Raw genomic sequence first — 21,424 nt, forward strand, 5'->3', positions numbered from 1 at the left:
ACTTGCATGGGGCTGCGCCCCATGGGATTTTCGAAATCCCTAACCACATTCCAAAGAGAGCAATTATAAGGGAGGGTGAGCCCTCATTGGGTGCATGGGGCAGCAGCCCCATGGCACCCTTGTAATTCTTTTGAGAATTTTTGAATTCTAGAGGACGAGTGGAGGAGTTGGGCGGCCATGCATTGCCATAGGAGGGGCGTGAATCACCCCCAGCCCTCCATCTTCTTCAACCCCTTCCCAACCGTCTATCATGCCCTCCTCCATATTTAACCCACCAAGAAAGAGTGAGAGGCCCAAAAAGGGCGATTTCTCTCTCTCTCTCTCACTCTCTTCTTCCCCAAAACCGTGTGGGTGTGGGTGCTTGGGAGTGTAACACACCCCATCCGTGGAGCTCCTAAGCCTCTTAGCCATAGCATATTCTTCCTCCAACCGAAATCAAGGTGAAGCTTCAATATCATTTTCATTTTTTTTGAAAATAGTATGTAGTATGAGCATGAAACCAAGAGGCCGGTTGCATTCGTAGCATGCATGGCTCTTGGTAGATTTAGAAATATAGTTGGGGTTTTAGAGGATTTTTCCCTCTTGTTTTGAGAGACTGGGAGAATGGATGTATATTGTCTCATTTTCTAAACTTGAAACACTTAAGTTTTGTATATTTTAGATCTTTCGATGTATATGTATCACTTGTTGTGGCCCGCTCAAACTTGCAACCTTTTTACCCTTGTTTAGCCCTTTTCTTTGTCTTTTTGTTGTTTGTCATAAAACCAACTTTAAAAAAAAAAATCCTCAAGAATCAATAGATTTCTCCAAGGTCGGGGTTTGAGGGCACCACAAAAGATGGTGCCTCGAATATTTTTAGTCACTCTTGATTATAAAAGCAACATGCTACGTCTATTCGAGCGCTCTAACTTTTCATGGGCAACCTTCTAATCAGTTATGCCTTACTCTGTAAGAGCGGAAGGTTTGTTAGTTCTAAGAGCCAAAATTAGGTCCATATAACCCAGAGTGAATAACACTAATTCTTTCCAATCTAAAAAGTTAGATATGTCTAAGATGGGGATATATTAGAATTGCCAATAATCAATGAACCTGATACTATAAGAACAAAAAGAAAAATACTATATAAATGCTTAAACAGGACTCATGTTGAAAAGATAAAATTGAGACCCTTTATTGTTCACTTTTTTTGAGACAAAGATAATAGGGTCACTATCGTTCCACTTTGGTAGAAATGATAATACTCAAAGCTGCTTCGACTCCTCAATTATCAAAGAATTGACTTTAATCGGCAAAACTAGTGGATCATGTGACCAAAGGCAATTTAACACTGTATCTTTGAGTACAAACATGCTTCATGAGTTGGTATACACACCTGCTATTACACCCTATATGAGTTTGGAATACAATGGCCTTTCTTTGAGTAGAATCATTGTTTCATAAAGTTACACACAATCACAATATTGAATCTTAACACAGTCTAAAGATCCTCAGTCAACATGACTCAAATCACTTTTATGATTGTACGAGTCAGTTAATCAAGATCTTTTACCGCAAATATATTTGTATTATAGAGCATGCCAATGCACTCATGATAATGTATGTATATTCATGACAAACTATATATAATAACATCAAAAATACAAATTCATGCTTTATCTCATATGCATAAATAAAATTTTGATAAAACACACCATATATGCCATAAATTTAGTCATAATTCATGCTTAAATATCATGAATAACTTAAAATAACATAAAATGCATGCAAGATTCACGCAAAAGTCATGCATTCATAATAATAAATATACTTAAAGCATGAGAAAATGACAAATACATGTTGTTACAGGTAATACCCAGAGTTCTCATGCTGGAACTGGCCAAAAAGTACTCTGAACCAGTATGAAACGACCTCAAACCGGTCTGAAATGACCTCAAACCCATCAAGAAAGACCATAAACTGGTCTGAGAATTGCTGAATTGGTCCAAAACATTAGCCTATAAACTCTTAAAAATGAAAGATAAAACACATGTTCCTTCTCATATATAAGAAATCATGGTCTCCTCATGCAGGAACCGGTGAAAATCAGTTTGAAACTGGTAAAAAACCATTTGAAACCGTTAAAAAGGAGCTCCAAACTGGTCTCAAAATACACTGAATCGGTCACTGAACCTGCACATTTAAAAGGGGCAAATAGTGCTTGGATCCAGTTTTAGACCTGATCTGACCCGGTTTAGATCTAGATCCAGTCTCAATGGATCTTGGATCATATTCCATGATCCAGACCCAGTCCAAACCAGATTTTGGGTTGGATCTCATGATCTATACCCAATCTAGATCCAGACCCGGTCCAAACTGAATCCTGGGTTGGATCAGGATCCTGAACCAGATCAGGTTCAGACTAGATCCACTAGTTTTGACAATGGGTCTAGGTTGGATCTCAGAACTGATCCATCCAAAACCCACCTACTGGGTCCAGGTCTGAATCAGAACGAGCATGGATCTGGTCCACACGAGACCCCTAACAGATCTGGGTCTTGGATCGGATCCATTGGGTTAACTGAGACCTAGTCCACCCAAAAAATAAATAATGGATTTGGGTTTGGATCGGGTCCAAACAGATCAGGTTTTCACTATAACTTAAATGCTAGAGTGAAAACTTGATGTTTCACAAAAGTGAAACATCAGGTTCCACCCCCCTATGCCTACATGCAGCCACTGCCACCATACAGCGGTTACCATCGTCGGCCGACCACAACCACCGATGGTGATGGCCGGCCGTCGTCATGCATGGCCTCTCACCAACGATGGATAAAAAATGAGATTTATGCCCCCTCCTATGCATTCTTCCACTGCCAATAGCCGCCACTGGTGGACGACCATGGTGTCTGTCAGGGGCCGACCATGGTGGTCATTGGTGACGGCTCGCCTCCGACAGCCAGAGCCCGTCAAACATAGTCATCGTCTGGCCACTGCAATGGACTCCCAAAGCTGTAAAACAAATGCCGACTATGAGGCCGTCCACCAGCGGCCAGCCGTCGACTGGCCACTGCAGTGGACTCCCAAAACTATAAAACAAACGCAGATTGTGAAGCCATCCACTGATAGCCAGTCGTCTACATGGGCGACCATTTTTCGGCGATGGTAGCTGACTTGTAGGGTCAGCAGCAACCCAACTAAGCTAGCAAAGGGCTTCTTGCAGAGGGGGCTCCGCTTACCTAGTTGAAAACTGAATTCTGGTGTCCCAGCATGCCAGTGGTGACCACTGCCATACTCTGCAGGAAAACAATAGCTACTAGCTACTGCTATCGACCCACATGCGGTGGATCGCCAGTCGATGCTTCTTCCCTCATTATCGATTTTCCAAAACCAAACCAGAGTCTGACGATAGAGAATAATGTCAACAAATTTTTTTGGCAAGCTTCACATGTATTCCAAGCTACCCACACCTCGAATATGCATGTAGTGAAAGCGCGGTGTGTGCCCATAACCCAATGTTGATGCAAAACTAAAAAAAAATGCTACTTACCGAAAGCCGTCGGTCTAGTTAAAACTCATGTAGACATGAGTGGTCGACATTCTCCTCAACTTACCAATGCCCTCCATGAGTCTAGGCCGTCAGGTCGAAAGGTGAGCAAGACCCTTGAACCCAATGAGAAAGAAATCACCTTGGTTACACTTTTCAAGCAATCGTGCATCTCTTTATATAGGGGAGAAAGAGTGGGGGTTAAATGCATGTCATTCTTGCATGTGAACCACTCACATTCCCATATTGAATGTGAGCTCTTCACATTCAATTAACAGCCTTCCCCACTCTCCTTTACCTTTTGGTGTGCCATGTGTCAAACCGGGCCACCTCCAGTTGGACCTGCTCCAAAAGTCCAGCTGAGAGTGCACAAGAAATCGCTTGAAGCCAGCCACAAATCTTATATAAGTTTTGTTTGTTGCATTCATCTTGGGACAAAATGCACTTGAAGTCTTCCGACACTAGCAAGGTATAGGTCAGAGAGAGTTGAGAATAGCAATGGTTCCTCCCACAAATCTTACTTGAACATGGGTAGAGGGGGCGTGCACAACCGAGAGCATGATGGGGGGGAGTCCTTTAAAGCTGAATCTAATAGCATAGTCACTAAGTAGGAGCCAATATGCAGAGTGGAAGCCGATCAAGTGTTTTTCCACGTCACCAAGATGCCCCCGGGATCTTCCCACCAACTGTTTGAATTGAAACTCGCAACCCCTCTAGGTCTTGTGACAAAATTCATGGTCAACAAATTAATTCACGATCAACAAATGACATTTTAGATTCTAGGACTACCTCATCAAACCTATATTGGCCGATCCAGTTGAAGCCCCAGATGGTCTAAGTGGATATATATCTTCATGATTAATGGTTTGCAACACCCCTCGATCCCCTAACAGAGTTTCGGAGATCATAAGGAATTCTTCCTATCCAAGCGCTTGAGCTTCTTGAGGCGTGTAGAACTCGTTATATATATCATTGGATCCTCCATTCGTCAGTCTCGAAATCTCATCCTTTTTTTGTGTGTTTTTGCATGTGTGTATATATATATATATATATATATATATATATATATATATATATATATATATATATATATATGAAAACCTCCTCAATGAAAACGGTCCCAAACTTACCAAATTAAAAAATTTTGATGTTTTTTTAAAAATTCTGATTGTACAGAAATAATTGATTTACTAGAAATCAACACTTGAATAATGAATTTTGGATAAAAAAAATAGTATTTAGAGCCTCAAAAATTTATGAAAATTGTATGCCATTGATTTTTGAAACTTATAAAAACATCCATGCATCTGAATCAAATGCTCCAAGAACTGATTCATGTAAAAACAAGCATATAGATCACATCTGTGAAATAAAAAAAAAACACCAAAAAACCAATAAAACATCCATTTTGTAGGTTTGAGAGGCTTTTCCATTGGATAGGTTTTCAAAATCCTATATATATATAGAGTAATATGTATAAGTTTTATATTGTCCAGGACTCTTTTAAAAGACATATTTGCATATATTTTTTACTTAATTTAAATATGTAAATGTGACCTCTATGCTTTATTTACTAGAAATCATGTTTTAGTTTAAACATTTTTCATGTTTAGATGTGTTTTTAACTCAACAAAAATATCAATGATGTATATTATACTAAAAACTTGATTAACTAAAAATAAAAATTCTTGTTAAATTGATTTGATCTAATGGTTCTTAGTGAATAAGTAATGATATAGGTTTGAATTAATCAAAACACATGCAAGTGAGTTTTTTAAAGGTTTTGGGACATAGTCAGGAAGTTACACATTAATCTCTGTCTCTCTTATATATATATATATATATATATATATATATATATATGTGTGTGTGTGTGTGTGTGTGTGTTTGCCTTGCAAGCAATAAGTTTAGATTTCAATTCTTATTCCTTATAGCTTTGAAATAATGCAATTACTTTACAAATGAACCAGTTTGAACTTTAGGTTTAGGCTACAAGTTTTATTATTTTCAATTTAAAAGTATAATTTATTTGTAAATGAGCCCGATGGAGCTCAGCTCGTTTAACTCGAGCTTGACAGAGCCCAGCCCGCTCGCTACAATAAATGAGTCATGCTTGAACAGCCTGTGTTTGTTTGGTTCGGCTCATTTACCAGCCTTAATGCGAACTATAATTAACCTAGATTAGAGACTCCTTGCGAGATCCAAATCATATCCACTTCTAACTCATCCATTTGTCCAAACCTCCATTACTAATAGAAATTTATATGTAAAAGAATACAACTGTGTTGACATATCCATTTTAACGGATTTGGGATTAAAATTCCTTTACCAGGTCCGACCAAGGCTTACTGGTTACCAAAAGGTCCAAAACCTTAGAAAACGGATCCCAGTTGGACTAGCATCCAGTTTCCCTGCTTGCTGGGCATTCAATCATATCTTGGCCGCGTAACATAATCCTTCCCCTAGATTGGAAAAATCAAAGCTCTGTGGTTAGAGGCGAAGATATTTCTCTCGGCACGCTTTATCCTGCCTCTGAAACACCACAGACGGTCTTGCAGGTTCTCTCTCTCTCTCGATTTTATTGCCTCAATTTTATTCATGTAGCTATTTAGTTACTGTTTGTGGAATACCAATAATCCGGTAGGCCATTGTTTCACTGGTTGGGCTCTGAAGAACACTCATCATGGACCTAAAACTCTGTTTTCCTGCTTCCAAACCTTCCCTGTCCATGCCTTCAGTGATTCTTCACTACCCATCTCCTCATTTTCTGAAAACCCATCATCTCTCTAAGAAAACCCATGTCCCTATTTCATCAAATTTCTCAGCTAACTCATTTCTAGGTCAGAGTCTGGATCTTCATAACAAACCTTTCCGATTAGAGAACACCCATCACCCTGTTCCTCGTATAGTTTCTGTTGTGAAGAGAAGAAAGGAGATGGCCTTTGATAATGTGATTCAGAGGGATAAGAAGCTCAAATTGGTGCTGAAAATCAGGAATATTCTTGTTAGCCAGCCGGATAGGATCATGGCTTTGAGGCACCTTGGAAAGTATAGGAAAGAATTGGGATTAACTAAGAAGAGGAGGTTTATTGCCCTTCTCAGGCGTTTTCCGTCCGTTTTCGAAATGGTTGAAGAAGGGGTTTACTCGTTGAAGTTTAGGTTGACACCGGAAGCCGATAGGATTTACATGGAGGAATTGAAGGTTAGGAATGAGATGGAGGGGTTGGCTGTAGTGAAACTGCGAAAATTGTTGATGATGTCGATCGATAAGAGGATCCTTCTCGAGAAAATAGCACATTTGCGAACCGATCTCGGGCTTCCTACAGACTTTAGGATGACTACTTGTCGACGGTATCCTCAGTATTTTACGGTTGTTTCCACAGATCATGGGCCGGCATTGGAATTGACACACTGGGATCCCGAGCTTGCTGTTTCAGTGGCTGAGGTCACAGCTGAAGAGAATAAGGCTAGAGAAATTGAGGAGATGAACCTGATTATAGATAGGCCTCCTAAGTTTAATCGTGTGAAACTACCAAAGGGACTGAAACTTTCAAAAGGTGAGATGAGAAGACTAGTTAAGTTCAATGAGATACCTTACATATCACCATATGCTGATTTTTCGGATTTGAAGCCTGGTTCACCGGAGAAAGAGAAACATGCTTGTGGAGTTGTTCATGAGATTCTCAGTATGTGCCTGGAGAAAAGAACACTTGTTGATCACCTTACACATTTTAGAGAGGAGTTCAGGTTCTCTCAGCAGTTGAGGGGTATGCTTGTCAGGCATCCAGACATATTTTATGTGTCACTGAAAGGTGACAGGGATTCAGTTTTCTTAAGAGAAGCCTATCATGGGTCACAATTGATTGAGAAGGATCGGTTGTTGATCATCAAGGAAAGGCTTCGGGCACTTGTTGCTGTACCTAGGTTCCCAAGAAGAACAGTTCAGAAACCTGAAACAGATGTTGGGAGTGAGAAACTTGTGGCCTCTGAAGAAGTGGATGAAAGCGAAGGCGATGATGACTGGTCTGAAATTGAAAATATCATAGGCGACGAATTGGGGGATGACTTTGATGGCATTGACAATGACGATGATGACACAAATGCAGAAGAAGATGGTGACGATGGTTGGAGTGTTGAAGAAGATGACTTGCCACCTGATTTTGATGACAACATCAGTACAAGTTTTGAAGTTAAAACATTAAACCATGCCAAGGCTTCATCTAAGCCAGAAGAGAAAGTTCTTGTCCCTGTTTTCCCTGATGGCAGACCACGGGAACGTTGGTGAGAATCGGTTAATAGATTATCTTTCTTCTGTGGATGAGCTCGTGGTCCAACTCATACTTTCAGACAATTCTCAAACAAGAGGATTGGCTTCTCTCGGCAGTCTCTTTTGGCTCATCCAGACATCTTCCATTTAGATTAGTGATAATTCTGATGTGATGCTGAGTATAGTTTCCTTTAAATTCTACCTGTCATGGTGACTATAGTGCCTGTAATTTTCCTGACTGTAGCAGTGCTCGGTTCGTGTTTGATTTCCTCCACTAGTTCCTCGTATTGTAGCATTGCCAGTTAGTGTGGGCTCATTGCAATCCTCTAATGAATACATGATACACTTTTTCTTATTCATTTCTCTCTGGATTGTATTGTTCTCAAATGATTAGTTTAAGCAAATGGAGTCTGGAATTTATTCTGCAGGGTCTCTCTCTCTCTGTGCTTTTGTGAAGATGGCTAATTAGCTTCGACTCTTAAAATTGACTCTCCTGAATTCTTAGCAAGGAGATTTTGCTTTTTTACCATGCACTGCCTTCTGATTTCAAGCTTCACGACAGGATCTACCAATACTTGGGCATGGGCCTTATGAAGTTGATTCCACAATTACACATTTCAAGCACACTGTACTCATCAACAATCTGAAAGGATACACAGTATAGAACTTAATATAGTAAAGCTAACGAATTATTAATTGCGAGAGTTCATGCAGTATATGTTGGATGTCTACCAATAACCATCTTTCTTTTTATCTTATGCTATTGTTCACATAAGATGTAATCAAATGACTTTCATTAAAGGAGCATGTCGACTTTTCTGGGCTAGGAATTTAGAACAGTTCTCTGGGATTTGCTTTAAGCGAAATTAAGAGTTGAAAGACATTGCTTGAAATGAGATAGTTGCCATTTCTTATGAAGTAAATGGAACTTATGTCACACATGAGCACAAACATAAAAGATTTCCAATTATGTGGAATGTATTAGATTATTTCTAGTATTCTCAATTTACTATCAATCTAAGGTTGTTTGCTTTTCTTATTCTATGTTGATTATATCGTTATCACTTGGGATGATTTATGCCATCAACATGGTAAAGCAACACTAAGTGACTGAATTAAAGAATTTGCTTTTCTTTGATGCAGGTTCTTACTCCTTCATGGCAGTTCCTTTATTTTAGGCTACACTCTGAGCTTTGCTTAATCTGTGCCAAAATGATAGTTTTCTGTTCAGTAGATCTTTTTCTACTTTTATCTTCCTTATCGGGGCCTTACCCTACTTTCACTGCTACTATGCTGGCTCATTATTAGGCTGAATTTCTTTTGTTGGTTCAGCAATACTGTTAAGGGGAATAACCACTCACAAGCACAGTTTCATCCACTTACAAGCATACTTCTGCGTGCCCAAACTAGTGCATAGTTTTGATGGATCGCTGTTGCAACCATATATGAATCCTATTCAAGTATTTTGTGCACTGCAGAAAATTCAGAATTTCATACGTGTGCTATATTTCTTTTGCTTTTCAGATTGAGGACTCTTTACAAAGTCTATCTATCTAGTACTTGGATTTTGTGAACTTTCCCCAAAAATTCTTCTTGCTTTGTTTTCTGGTGTCTCTAGTTTTGAATGACTGCAAGATTTAATCTACATTCTGTTAAATGTTAGTGGAGGGTGTATTTGTTAGCTACAAAGTCATGGAATTTTTCTATAGCTGCATAGAGCTGACTGCTGTTGTGATTAACTTTCTTGTATGAATTTATTGTGATGTACAGAAATGTCTAATCTTTTATTTCAGTCTCCGAGAAACTGCATCATTCTCTCATAAACTTGCTTGAGGGGAAGCTGATGTTTTGGGAAGGTCTGATATTCTTGTTTGCAGCTTGGGTGACATATCCTAAGGAAACTTTTGTAAATAGTCCTGAAGAAAGTAGTTTCCAGCTTGGGAGCCAAGCTAAGGATTCTTGTGATAAGGAAAAATGTGTGGCCTCTAAAAGAAAGTTTCCATGTAAATCAGAAGACTACTCATGCAGGACTTCTAAAATCCTTCTTGTAATTAATAATATATATTGATAATGGAGCATCCTCGGTAGACAGAAGAGAGGAGAGTTATTTGTTCATGGATGTAGGTTCTAGCAGAACCGAACCATGTTAAATTGATTGGGTTTTGTGTGTGGTTTTGCTCTTTAAACTGATATCAGAGCATTGATGATCACTGGTGGTGGTGTTCGATTATTCTTCCTGAGTCGTGATTCTGCTCCTGTTGGTGTTAAGCTTCAAGTCAGTTCGGCAGTGCATGTTTCTATTTTCATCATCTTCTCAACTATTCATTGATGGAGACGTCCAAATATTCTGGTAATTTTGTTTCATCTAGCTCCGTTATTCCCTCCACATCCAGCCTGAAATACTTTTTATCCACCAAACTTAGTTCCGAAAATTACTTGTTATGGGAATCACAGTTCATTCCCTTGTTAAATTCCTATGATCTCATAGGTTATGTTGATGGAACTAAACCAAGGCCATCCAAGCATAAGGAAGGCTCCCATTCTAAACTCAATCCAGAATACATTACCTGGTTCAAACAAGATCAGCTTGTTTTGAGTTGTCTTATTTCGCCTTTGATGAAACCTGTGCACTCTTAGGTGGTGGGTCTCACCACTTCGTTTGAAGTTTGGCAGGCCTTGAAGTAGTCTTATGCTGCACATTCAAGAGCCCAAATTATTCAGTTGAAAGGCCAATTTCAGAATCTTAAGAAAGGAAGCAGTTCTATAGACGAGTACTTCCAAAGAGCTAAGTTGATTGTACGTCAACTAACTGTTGCTTCATGTCCAGTCCAAATGAGGACCTCACCCTTCAAATTTTGAGCGGTCTGTCGGCTGAATATTCAGCATTTAAGACCTCTGTTTCAACCAGAGCAGATCCTTTCACTATTAGTGAATTGCATGCCTTGCTCTTGAGTGAAGAAGCACAGATGGCTGATAATGACAGTTCTACGAAACCTAGGTAGTGGTTATGGATGATCACAAGGTCATTCTAATTTTCAGTCTCACAGTGATAATGCTCCATGTCAATAAGGAAATCAAGGACAGAATGTTATCTGTCAAGCATGTGACAGAGTTGGGCACACTGAACGCCAGTGCACTCAGTACACCCTACTTTTTCAAGGTCCAGCAGAACTGCAAGCCTATCATGCCGCTCCATTTATGTTTGGTGACGAAAGTTGGTATCCAGATTCAGGTGCAACTCACCATGTCTCATGACCTTTGAAATCTGAATATCAAGGCAGAGATTCTCTTAAGATAGGCAACGACTCAGGTTTGTGTATCCTTCATACTGGTTCATCTCAATTATCTACTTCAAGTTCTGTTTTTCCTTTTCATGATGTCCTACACCTGATTGTTGCTTTGTTAAGGATCAGTCCATGGGGAGAGTTCTAGCCAAAGGTACGACTAGTCATGGGTTTTATCAACTTGATCTTAAGCTGCATGTGGGGGTCAAGCAAGCGTTGGTGAGTGAGAAAGTGTTAAATAATGTAACATAATTCAATATGTAATTTCATAGTTTTAGTTTACTTTTAAGTTTAGTTAGGATTAGGTTAGTTTATTTAACTAGGTTAGGTTTCTTTTTCTTTTTTAGTTTAGTTTTTGGACTTATTTGGCTTTATGCTTTTTTGACCAAAGTCAAAAAGCATAAAGTAGAGAGAGTTGTTGGACTCCCAACAGCCGTTGGGAGCCCAACACTCCCTCATTCCCTCTCTCCCTTGTATTATAAATATGGGGTGTTACCCCCTTGTAACTTACACTTTTGTAAAGCCCTCTTTTGGGACCCAACATATTGAAGTTGATATTTTTTTTACGTTTGTGCATTTGTATCCGTGCCTTTGTGCACTTGTGAGAGTTCTCCTTTTATGCCTTTGTGCACACTTTGTGTTTCTAGTATTGTGTTTATACACAAAATCCTTTTTTATAGAGATTTTCACATGGTATCAGAGCAAGGTTGCTTGAGAAGGAAAGTCTTGTGATTCTTCACAATATTGAGTGCCTCGAAAAGCATGCCTTCAATTTTTTCGAGATTGGCGTGAAGACTTCTCTTCATCAAATATTTTGGAAGATTACTACAACAAGTAAGAGTTAAAATCTCTTTGTGGTACGTATTTTTCTCCTTCATCTTATCTCTCTAATGGGTGAAAAAAACTCTCATTTCTCTCTTGGCTTTAAGCTCAATGGTTCCAATTATCATGTATGGGCCGGAAATATGGAAGCTCATATTAAAGGAAAGGGACTTTGGGGATATGTTCAAGGTTCCATAACGGAACCCGAACCAAAAATTACGATGGTTGAAAGAGGAGAAATCAAAATTCTTGAAGGAGAAGAAAGACAAAAAGCTCTTGAAGAATATTCAAAGAAACATGAGGAATGGGAAATGAGAAACTTCAAGATCCTATCTTGGATCTTCTCATCCGTTGAAACCAAGATTAATGCCAATATCATCAAATTCAAGAAAGCCTCCGAAGCTTGGCATTATCTTGAAAAGATGTATACTTCACGAGACTTATCTCACAAGTACTATCTTCAAAAGAGGGCCTTGACCCTACAACAAAATGAGATGTCTATTCGTGAGTACTTTGCTGAATTATCCTCTATTTGGGATGAGCTTGCCATGCTTGAGCCCAAGTGGAGTGGCGAAGCTATTGAACTTAGATACAAGCAATTAGAGGAAGATCACTTCTTTAACTTCCTAAATGGTCTTCGACCCGAATTTGAACAAATTCGGTCTTCTCTTCTATCTTCTTTCACATCTCCTTCCATTGAAGATGTTATTACCAAGTTAAGTGGAGAGGAAACTTGTATGGGCATTAGCAAGCAAAATCCAAGTGTTCTTGCAATGCCCACAAATCAAGATGAATGTGATGGAGCTAATGCCGTGTCTAGGCCTGACAACAACTTGAGGACATATAAACCTCCTCACTTTAAAAACCAAAATCAAGGATACAATGGTGGTCAAGGCGGAAGAAGGGACAATAGCAAAATTGTGTGCCACTTTTGCAAGGAACCCAGTCACATCAAACCGGTTTGTCCTAAATGGAAGAAACTACTTGCAATGGCAACCACATCTCAATCACAAAAAGAGGAATCTACAAGTGGAGCTCTCTCTCTAAATCAAATTATGGAAGCTCTTCAACCTCTTCTTAAGGGAGCTATTTTCGGTGCCGCCGTATCCACTCCTTCTCCTCCAGGTAAAACTTCTTGGCTTTTAGATTCGGGTGCATCTTTTCATATGTCTCCAAACATCTCTTCTCTTTCTGAATATTCTAAAAGTTTATCACCATCTTTTGTTTCAACTGCGGATGGCACTTCTCTTGAAATTAAGGGGATTGAAAACTTTGAAACTCAATTTTTTTTTATTCCCAAAATTAGATTTATACCTAAATTGAATTTGAACTTACTTTTCGTCTCTCAACTCTCAGACCTTGGATGTGACATTCAATTTTCATCTAATAAGTGTTTAATACAGGATCACCGGTTCGGGAAGTTGATTGGGGAAGGCTCTAGGAAGGGAGACTTGTACTATGTGGATTCTCACCAAATCCCTAAAACCCCTTTTTGTAATGTGGCCCAACATAAAGACATAAATGTTTGGCACAAAAGACTTGGTCATCCCAACATCACCAAGTTATCCTATTTGCATTTTATTAAAAATATTTGTAAAAATACTTTCTCTTGTAATGATTGTATTCTTGGAAAAATGAGAAGTATGCCTTTTGAACAAAGATCTATGTTTACCACAAAACCTTTTGAAATTGTTCATTCGGATGTTTGGGGACCGGCACCCGTCATATCCAAGGGAGGCTTTGCCTATTATGTGATTTTTGTAGATGATTTTTCTCGATATTGTTGGATATATTTCTTTAAACATAAGCACGAAGTGTTTTCATGTTTTAAATCATATCATATGATAATTAAGAATCAATTTAATAGTAATTTAAAGATTTTTAGGACCGATTCTGGAGGCGAATATCTTTCCAATGAATTTAAGAAATATCTTGAAGACTATGGTATTGTCCATCAAAGATCGTGTCCTAAGACCTCACAACAAAATGGGTTAGCCGAAAGGAAGCATAGGCATATCATTGAAACCACTAGAACCCTTCTTATTTCCCAAAGTATTCCAAATTTTTTTTGGGCCGAAGCGGCTCTTGCTTCAGTTTATCTTATTAATCGTCTTCCATCCAAAAATTTAGATAAAATCTCTCCTTTCGAAACTCTATATGAAAAAGAACCCGATTATAATAGATTGAGAGTTTTTTGTTGTAAGTGCTTTGTCCTTACAGATAAGAATGATAAACTCTCACCTAAAGCCATTCCTTGTGCTTTTCTTGGCTACTCCGAAACCCAAAAAGGGTTTCGATGTTATGATACTAAAAATGATAAGTTATATGTCTCAAGGAATGTAACATTTTTAGAAAATGATAGTGGTTTTGAAAAGAATGAATCTCATTTAGAAATTGCTGACTATTCATTTCTCTTTGATCTTTTATCTAAAGATGATGATATCTCTAGTGATGATGAATCAACATATAACAGTGACAATGAAGTGGTTGAAATCAACAATAACTCTAACCCTACTACCTCTCAAGAAGAAAATATAACTAGAGACCCTATCACCTATACTCATAGAGATAGACTCCCCTTTAGAAGTGCTATTGAGCAATATAGTGAACCTAGCGAATCTATCCCCTCACATGATTCAAACCCTAGAAGAACCGAGAGAACTAGAAGAACTCCCTCTAGATTCGTATCTTTTGATTCTTTCTCTCCTAAATATCGGGCTTTCTTAAGTGCCATTCACTCATATTTTGAACCAAATTTTTTTGAAGATGCCAAACGATGTATTGAATGGAGAGAAGCCATGGAGAATGAACTCAAAGCGCTTAGGAAAGCCAACACTTGGGAATTTCAAACGCTTCCCAGTGGAAAGAAAACTATAGGATGCCGATGGGTGTTCAAAGTCAAAACAAAGAGTGATGGATCTCTTGAGAGGTATAAAGCTCGTCTTGTAGCTAAAGGGTATAGTCAAGAATACGAGATTGACTATGAAGAGACATTTGCTCCAGTAGCTCGTATGGTTACTGTTAGATGTCTCGTCACCATTGCTTCCATTAGAAAATAGAATATTTACCAAATGGATGTCAAAAATGCTTTTCTAAATGGTGATCTTAATGAAGAAGTCTACATGGATGCTCCACCTGGTATGGAAATTCCTAAAAATAAAGTTCTTCGTCTTCGTAAAGCTCTTTATGGCTTGAAACAAGCTCCCAAGGCTTGACACGATAGGTTTAACAATGTAATGACTGAAAATGGTTTTACTTCATGCTATACTGACACTGCATTGTTTGTTAAGAAATCTGATGCAGGGATTGTTATATTACTGTTATATGTTGATGATATGTTAATAACAGGTGATGATGTCAAAGGAATCAAGAGCATTGAATCTATCCTGACTTCAAGATTTGAAATGTCAGACTTAGGATTTCTGACATATTTTTTGGGAATTGAGGTTGCCTATTCTCACAGAGGCTATTTTTTGTCTCAAACTAAACTTGCTTGTGACATTCTTGACAGATCAAGAATCACAGATGACAAGGTCTGTGAAACTTCTGAAATAGTAGGTTCAAAGATGAAGATTGATGATGGGATTCTCCTAAAAGATCCCACACCTTACCGGCAACTGGTTGGATCTTTAACGTATCTCAGCATTACGAGGCCTGATATTTCTCATGCTGTACATGTTGCTAGTCAGTTTCAACATGCACCTACTTTAGTTCATATGAGTGCCATTCTCCGCATCATCAGATACATAAAGGGTATAGTAAACAATGGGGTATTTCTATCTTCTTCTTCTGAATTGAATTTAATTGCTTATACTGACTCTGATTGGGAAGGTGACCCAAATAACCGTCACTCCACCACTGGTTTTTGTATTTTTTTAGGGGAATCTTTAATTTCTTGGAGATGCAAGAAACAACATAAGGTATCACTTTCATCCACAGAAGCCGAATATAGAGCCATGGCATCTACTACCATGGAGATTGTTTGGATTCGCAACTTGCTGGAAGATATGAATATTCAAGTTCAAGGGCCCACAAAACTATGTTGTGATAATAAAAGTGCAATTTATATTGCCAAAAATCACACATTTCATGAGCGCACGAAGCACATTGAGATGGACTGCCACTATGTTCGTGAAGAATACTTAAGAATAACTATAGACCTTCCATATGTTACATCAGAATACCAACTAGCAGACTTCTTCACCAAAGCGTTGTGCTCTCCAAGATTTAACTTCCTTCTTGGCAAACTTTCGGTTATGTCACCCTAAGTTTGAGGGGGGGTGTTAAATAATGTAACATAATTCAATATGTAATCTCATAGTTTTAGTTTACTTTTAAGTTTAGTTAGGATTAGGTTAGTTTATTTAACTAGGTTAGGTTTCTTTTTCTTTTTTTAGTTTAGTTTTTGGACTTATTTAGCTTTATGCTTTTTTGACCAAAGTCAAAAAGCATAAAGTAGAGAGAGCTGTTGGACTCCCAACAGCCGTTGGGAGCCCAACACTCCCTCATTCCCTCTCTCCCTTGTATTATAAATATGAGGTGTTACCCCCTTGTAACTTACACTTTTGTAAAGCCCTCTTTTGGGACCCAACATATTGAAGTTGATATTTTTTTTACGTTTGTGCATTTGTATCCGTGCCTTTGTGCACTTGTGAGAGTTCTCCTTTTATGCCTTTGTGCATTTGTATCCGTGCCTTTGTGCACTTGTGAGAGTTCTCCTTTTATGCCTTTGTGCACACTTTGTGTTTCTAGTATTGTGTTTATACACAAAATCCTTTTTTATAGAGATTTTCACAGAAAGCTACTGTCGATAGATGGCATCAGAGGTTTGGTCATCCATCTCTTCATGTTATGCATCAAATTTTGATCGAGCATGGTTTGCCTTATGAGAATAAGGTAGATTTTAATGTTTGTGTGGCTTGTCACAAATTGCCCTTATATAGTTCTTTGTTTGTTATTTCTGCACCTTTGGATTTAATTTATTCTGATGTTTGGAGACCCTCTCCTATGGTGTGTGAACTTGGTTTTAAATATTATGTTCATTTTATGGATGCATACTCCAAGTACACATGGATATATATGATTTCACAATAGTCTGATGTGATCCTTGTTTTTCAAAAATTCTGTTGGGAAGAAAAATAAAGATTTTTCAATCTGATTGGGGCAGTGAATATAGATCCTTGTCTTCCTTTCTGACATCATGTGGTATTGGACATCGTGTTTCATATGTACACATGAACATAATGGATCTATTGAATGGAAGCACAGACATATTGTGGATACTGGGCTCTCTTTTATGGCATAAGCTCATGTGCCCACTAAATATTGGTCTTATGCTTTTACTACAGCTGTTTATTTGATGAATCATGTGCCTTTGTCTACTTCTGGATCTAAAACTCCTCTTGAAAGGATTTTTAAAACCACACCAGATTATAAGATGCTAAAAGGTTTTGGGTGCGCTTGTTTTCCCTGCTTGAGATCTTATCGGGAGCACAAGTTAGATCATCGTTCCAAATTGTGTGTATTTCTTGGATATAGCAGTCAACATCGTGGATTTTACTCTCTTAACATGAAAACCATAAAAATGTTTCTCTCGTCATGTTATCTTTGATGAATCCTGGTTCCTGTTTAAAGATTGTCCATACACCCAACCTAGTTCCAATGGTTCTGTGGTTCCCATTATGCTGCCACCTTTAGTTTCTCTATCTCCCACTCCTATGCCTTCGGAGCCTCTTCAAGATTCATCTTTGGATGCCTCAGTTGAATCAATTAGCTCGCCTCCTGCATCATCTACAACAAGTTCCCCAGCCATCTCGGCTTCCCAATTTGGACTTAACCTAGTTGTGGACCTAGGCTCTCTACCGTTCCAGCCTTCCTTGCCCCCTCCTGTGACTCAGCCAAATGACTCCCCTGTCCGGTCCCATCATATGCTCACCCGCTCCCAAACCAGCTCTTTAAAACCTCATCTTTTTCTCCCTAGTAAGCAACCTATCCCAGTGGCCTATCTAGCTGAGTTAACCCAGGATCCCAACCTACTTCTTTTTCGACCGCAATAAAGATCCATGATGGTGTGCTGCTATGGATGATGAGTTTAATGCATTGCTTCATAATCAAACTTGGTCTTTGGTTATTCTTCTTCCACACCATGTTGTTGGTTGCATATTCACAAATATTGTCGAGATTTTGAAAATCTTGCAATATTATGGCGATAAAATCACAGTCCACAACAATGCTGATAATTTTGCAAGATTTTCAAAATCTCACGATTTAATTGCGCCCTTTTCACAATTTGAATACCCCAAAACACCCAAAGTACCAATTACTTAAATAAGCAAGGGCATTGGGAAGCCTGCTTTTTCAAGCAAGCTAAACAACACACTTCTCAAAAAAGAAACCACTTCTCAAAAAAGAAATATAAATTCAAGCTGCTTTTCACATACCTCCACGTGAACAACCACTTACAAAATTGAAGGGGTGGGTGCGTGGGTGGGGAGTAGAGGCTTCTTAAATAGAGGTGGGAAGGTGAGGTCATTCCCTCTCTTCTTCGATATGGGACTAACTTTTCTCCCTTACTGTTAGTCTTTAACATTAAAATCTATATAAACCATACCCTTTTCTTTTACTCTTCATATAAATACCATGAAAATCATGCATTCATTCTCCCTCTACTTCAATGTCCGATCGTATGAGTATGCATGTTTGTATGCTAAGGTAACATAACCTACCTTGCATATATATATATATATTATTCATATTTTTTATGATACTTTTATTACACAATTAATTATATCATTCTTTAAAAACTGGTATTTTTTCAAGATTTTTCTGATAAAAACAAGGGCTTTGAAAATCTCTTGAGATATTCCCCTATCGAGAAGCTTCTCGTGTCGATCCTTTGTTATTTATATTTTTCGAGGCCTCTACCACCGTGTATATTCTTATTTACGTTGATGACATTATTGTTACTGGTAATTCATCAGCCAAGGTCCAACATCTTATTTCACAGTTGGGACATGAATTCTCTCTTAAAGATCTTGGCTTACTTCATTTTTTCTTGGGCATTGAATTGCATCCACTTCCTCTAACTTGTTCTTGTCCCAGCATAAATATATCTTGGAGCTTCTCACTAAAACAGGTATGCTTGGTGCCAAACCAGTTCGGACACCATTGCTGCTCAATTGCCATCTTACTGCTTACTCGGGTATCTTGTTCTTAGACCTGACTATTTATCTCAATACTGTGGGCACCTTACAGTATGTGACTATCACCCGTCTGGATTTGTCATGTGCCGTGAACCAGGAATGCCAATATGTGCATCGCCCAACTGGGGAACATTCGGATGCTGTCAAGCAAATTCTTCGCTACTTAAATCATACTTTTATTATGAGTCTCTTTATTTGTCTCTCTCGCTCCTCTGCCTTTGGTGTCTTTTCAGATGCAGATTGGGCTGGGTCCCCCCAATGATAGGAAATCTGCCAGTGGTTATGGTGTTCTCTTGGGATCTAATATTCTCCTGGAGTGCTCAGAAACAACATTTTGTCTCTCAGTTCAGCATTGAGGCCGAGTATAAGGCCCTTGCCAATGCTGCTGCTGAAGTTATTTAGATTTAGTATTTACTTAAAGAACTGCATCTTCAGTTACCATCTCCTCCGATTTTATGGTGCGGCAATCTTAGTACCACGTATAAGACAGCCAATCCTGTACTTCATCAATGTAGCAAACATTGAGTTTGATGTTCATTTCGTACGTGACACGATTAAGAAAAGTGAACTCATTGTCTGCCACATATCCTCTAAAGATCAGTTGGCTGATATCTTCACCAAACCACTATTTGGTGCCACCTTTTCACTTGCGTGGGGATATTGAGTCACACACCTTCCATTCTCAATTGACGTCTACTAAGGAAACTCCCAAGAAGAAATATGTTGAAGAAACCTAGACTTCTCCTAATGAAACTCTTGTAAAGAGTTCTATTGAAGAAAGTAGTTTCCAACTTGGGATCCAAGCTAAGGATCCTTGTGATAGGGAAAATGTGTGCTCTTAAAAGAAAGTTGCCCTGTGTAAATCAGAAGTAAAATCCTTCTTGTAATTATATATATATATATATATATATATATATATATATATATATATATATATATTGAGAATGGAACCTCCTTGGTTGAGAGAAGAGAGAGGAGTTATTTGTTCGTGGACGTAGGTTCTAGCAGAACTAAACCACGTTAAATTGATCGAGTTTTTGTGTGTAGTTTTGCTCTTTAGAAGGTTGGGAACTGTGCTACTGTTTTGATCAGTGGAGAAGATGCCATAGAAGGCAACAAGGTGTGGTCTGGAGTTCACTTACGGTTGCATGACATGAAAAATTCTCATACATTAATAGTGCTGTTTTTGGTTTTCGTTGTGCTCTATGAAGTCCAATTATTGTTTATAGAGTGGGTCAGCATGAGGTTAAGGGTTTGTGTAATTGTTGGAAGGAAACAGAATCTCTGTTGCATGTTTTAGATCTAAATACACTTCCTACTTCAACCAGTATAATATACTAATCTTTATCCTCTTAGTACTTCAAAATTTTTATTTCTGTGATTTTGCTACTAAATTTCTGTTTGTATTGTTTGCATTGATTTATGGTTGTTAGATAAATGATATGCATATTTAAATTGGTGTGTTTAATAGCGATCTGGATTTACATTCAACAGAACAAAAATTCCAAGTATATTACAGTTCAAGATGGCAAGATTGGGGAACGCTTTGGACGCCACCAAAATTTACAGGTATCCTGTACTAATCATAATTTCATCAGTCCACGGTAACCATAATGCATCTACGTGCAATTTTTCATTCAAACTGTAGTCAGGAGAAGCTTGCTGAGAAATTCTTGCTAGACCAACTCTGAGGTAGATTTAAAAGCCAGGTCCAAATGCTGGCATGCTCTCACTCGGTCAATTGCCTCCTCTTGGCCAAGGAATTGTAAACAGGGAATGCGAACTTGGGGCCTTACCAATTCCATGGAATGTCTGCTGCCAAAATGAAAAAGCAGGAACTGGGGACACCCTATTCTCGCTCAGAACATCACAGGCCCCATTCAGGTGTTCACTTAATCTCGGAGGTTCATCTTTTTCATTACCATATTGTTTTTAAATTTCAGATAATAATTTTAGATGTGCAGTTACATGTATCTGTTGAAAAGCTGCCAACGTGATGAGTAATCTGCATAAATATTTGTGCATTATTATAAATAATAAAGGAGTGATTAATGTTTATGATGCTCATGGCCCTTAACAAACCATCAGAATGGAGCCATAGTCATAAATCTGTTCAGTGACAATAAAGATCATGTTATTTCCCGAATTTTGTTTACTCCAGAAATTTGCAAGGAGAATCATGTCCACTTTATGATATAGATAAAAATCTAAAAAATAAAGAAATATATAATAAAATCTCTAAAATCTTGATTGAATCAATAAATATTGAAAAAGATGATAAATGAATGGAAGATATATCAAAGGCTTTCTTTTTTGTGAAAATTAT

At 38.3% G+C, this 21,424-nt stretch overlaps 1 protein-coding gene and 1 long non-coding RNA gene across 2 annotated transcripts; both read left to right on the forward strand.

The window, feature by feature from the left end:
* The first annotated feature begins 5,993 nt into the window (after positions 1-5,993).
* On the forward strand, positions 5,994-8,215 carry LOC149845882 (protein WHAT'S THIS FACTOR 1 homolog, chloroplastic-like). The gene has a single exon (XM_089996059.1). It carries the CDS (start codon positions 6,207-6,209, stop codon positions 7,806-7,808), a length of 1,602 nt encoding a protein of 533 aa, XP_089852185.1. The 5' UTR covers positions 5,994-6,206; the 3' UTR covers positions 7,809-8,215.
* On the forward strand, positions 6,000-21,153 carry LOC149845883 (uncharacterized). Its single transcript, XR_016430235.1, has 2 exons — positions 6,000-6,081; positions 20,593-21,153. It is a non-coding gene; the product is annotated as an uncharacterized LOC149845883 (long non-coding RNA).
* Positions 21,154-21,424: the final 271 nt, after the last annotated feature.

This window comes from Nuphar pumila, chromosome 2, assembly GCF_984573655.1.
Source record: "Nuphar pumila chromosome 2, dmNupPumi1.hap1.1, whole genome shotgun sequence".
In the NCBI taxonomy this organism is placed as follows: domain Eukaryota; kingdom Viridiplantae; phylum Streptophyta; class Magnoliopsida; order Nymphaeales; family Nymphaeaceae; genus Nuphar; species Nuphar pumila.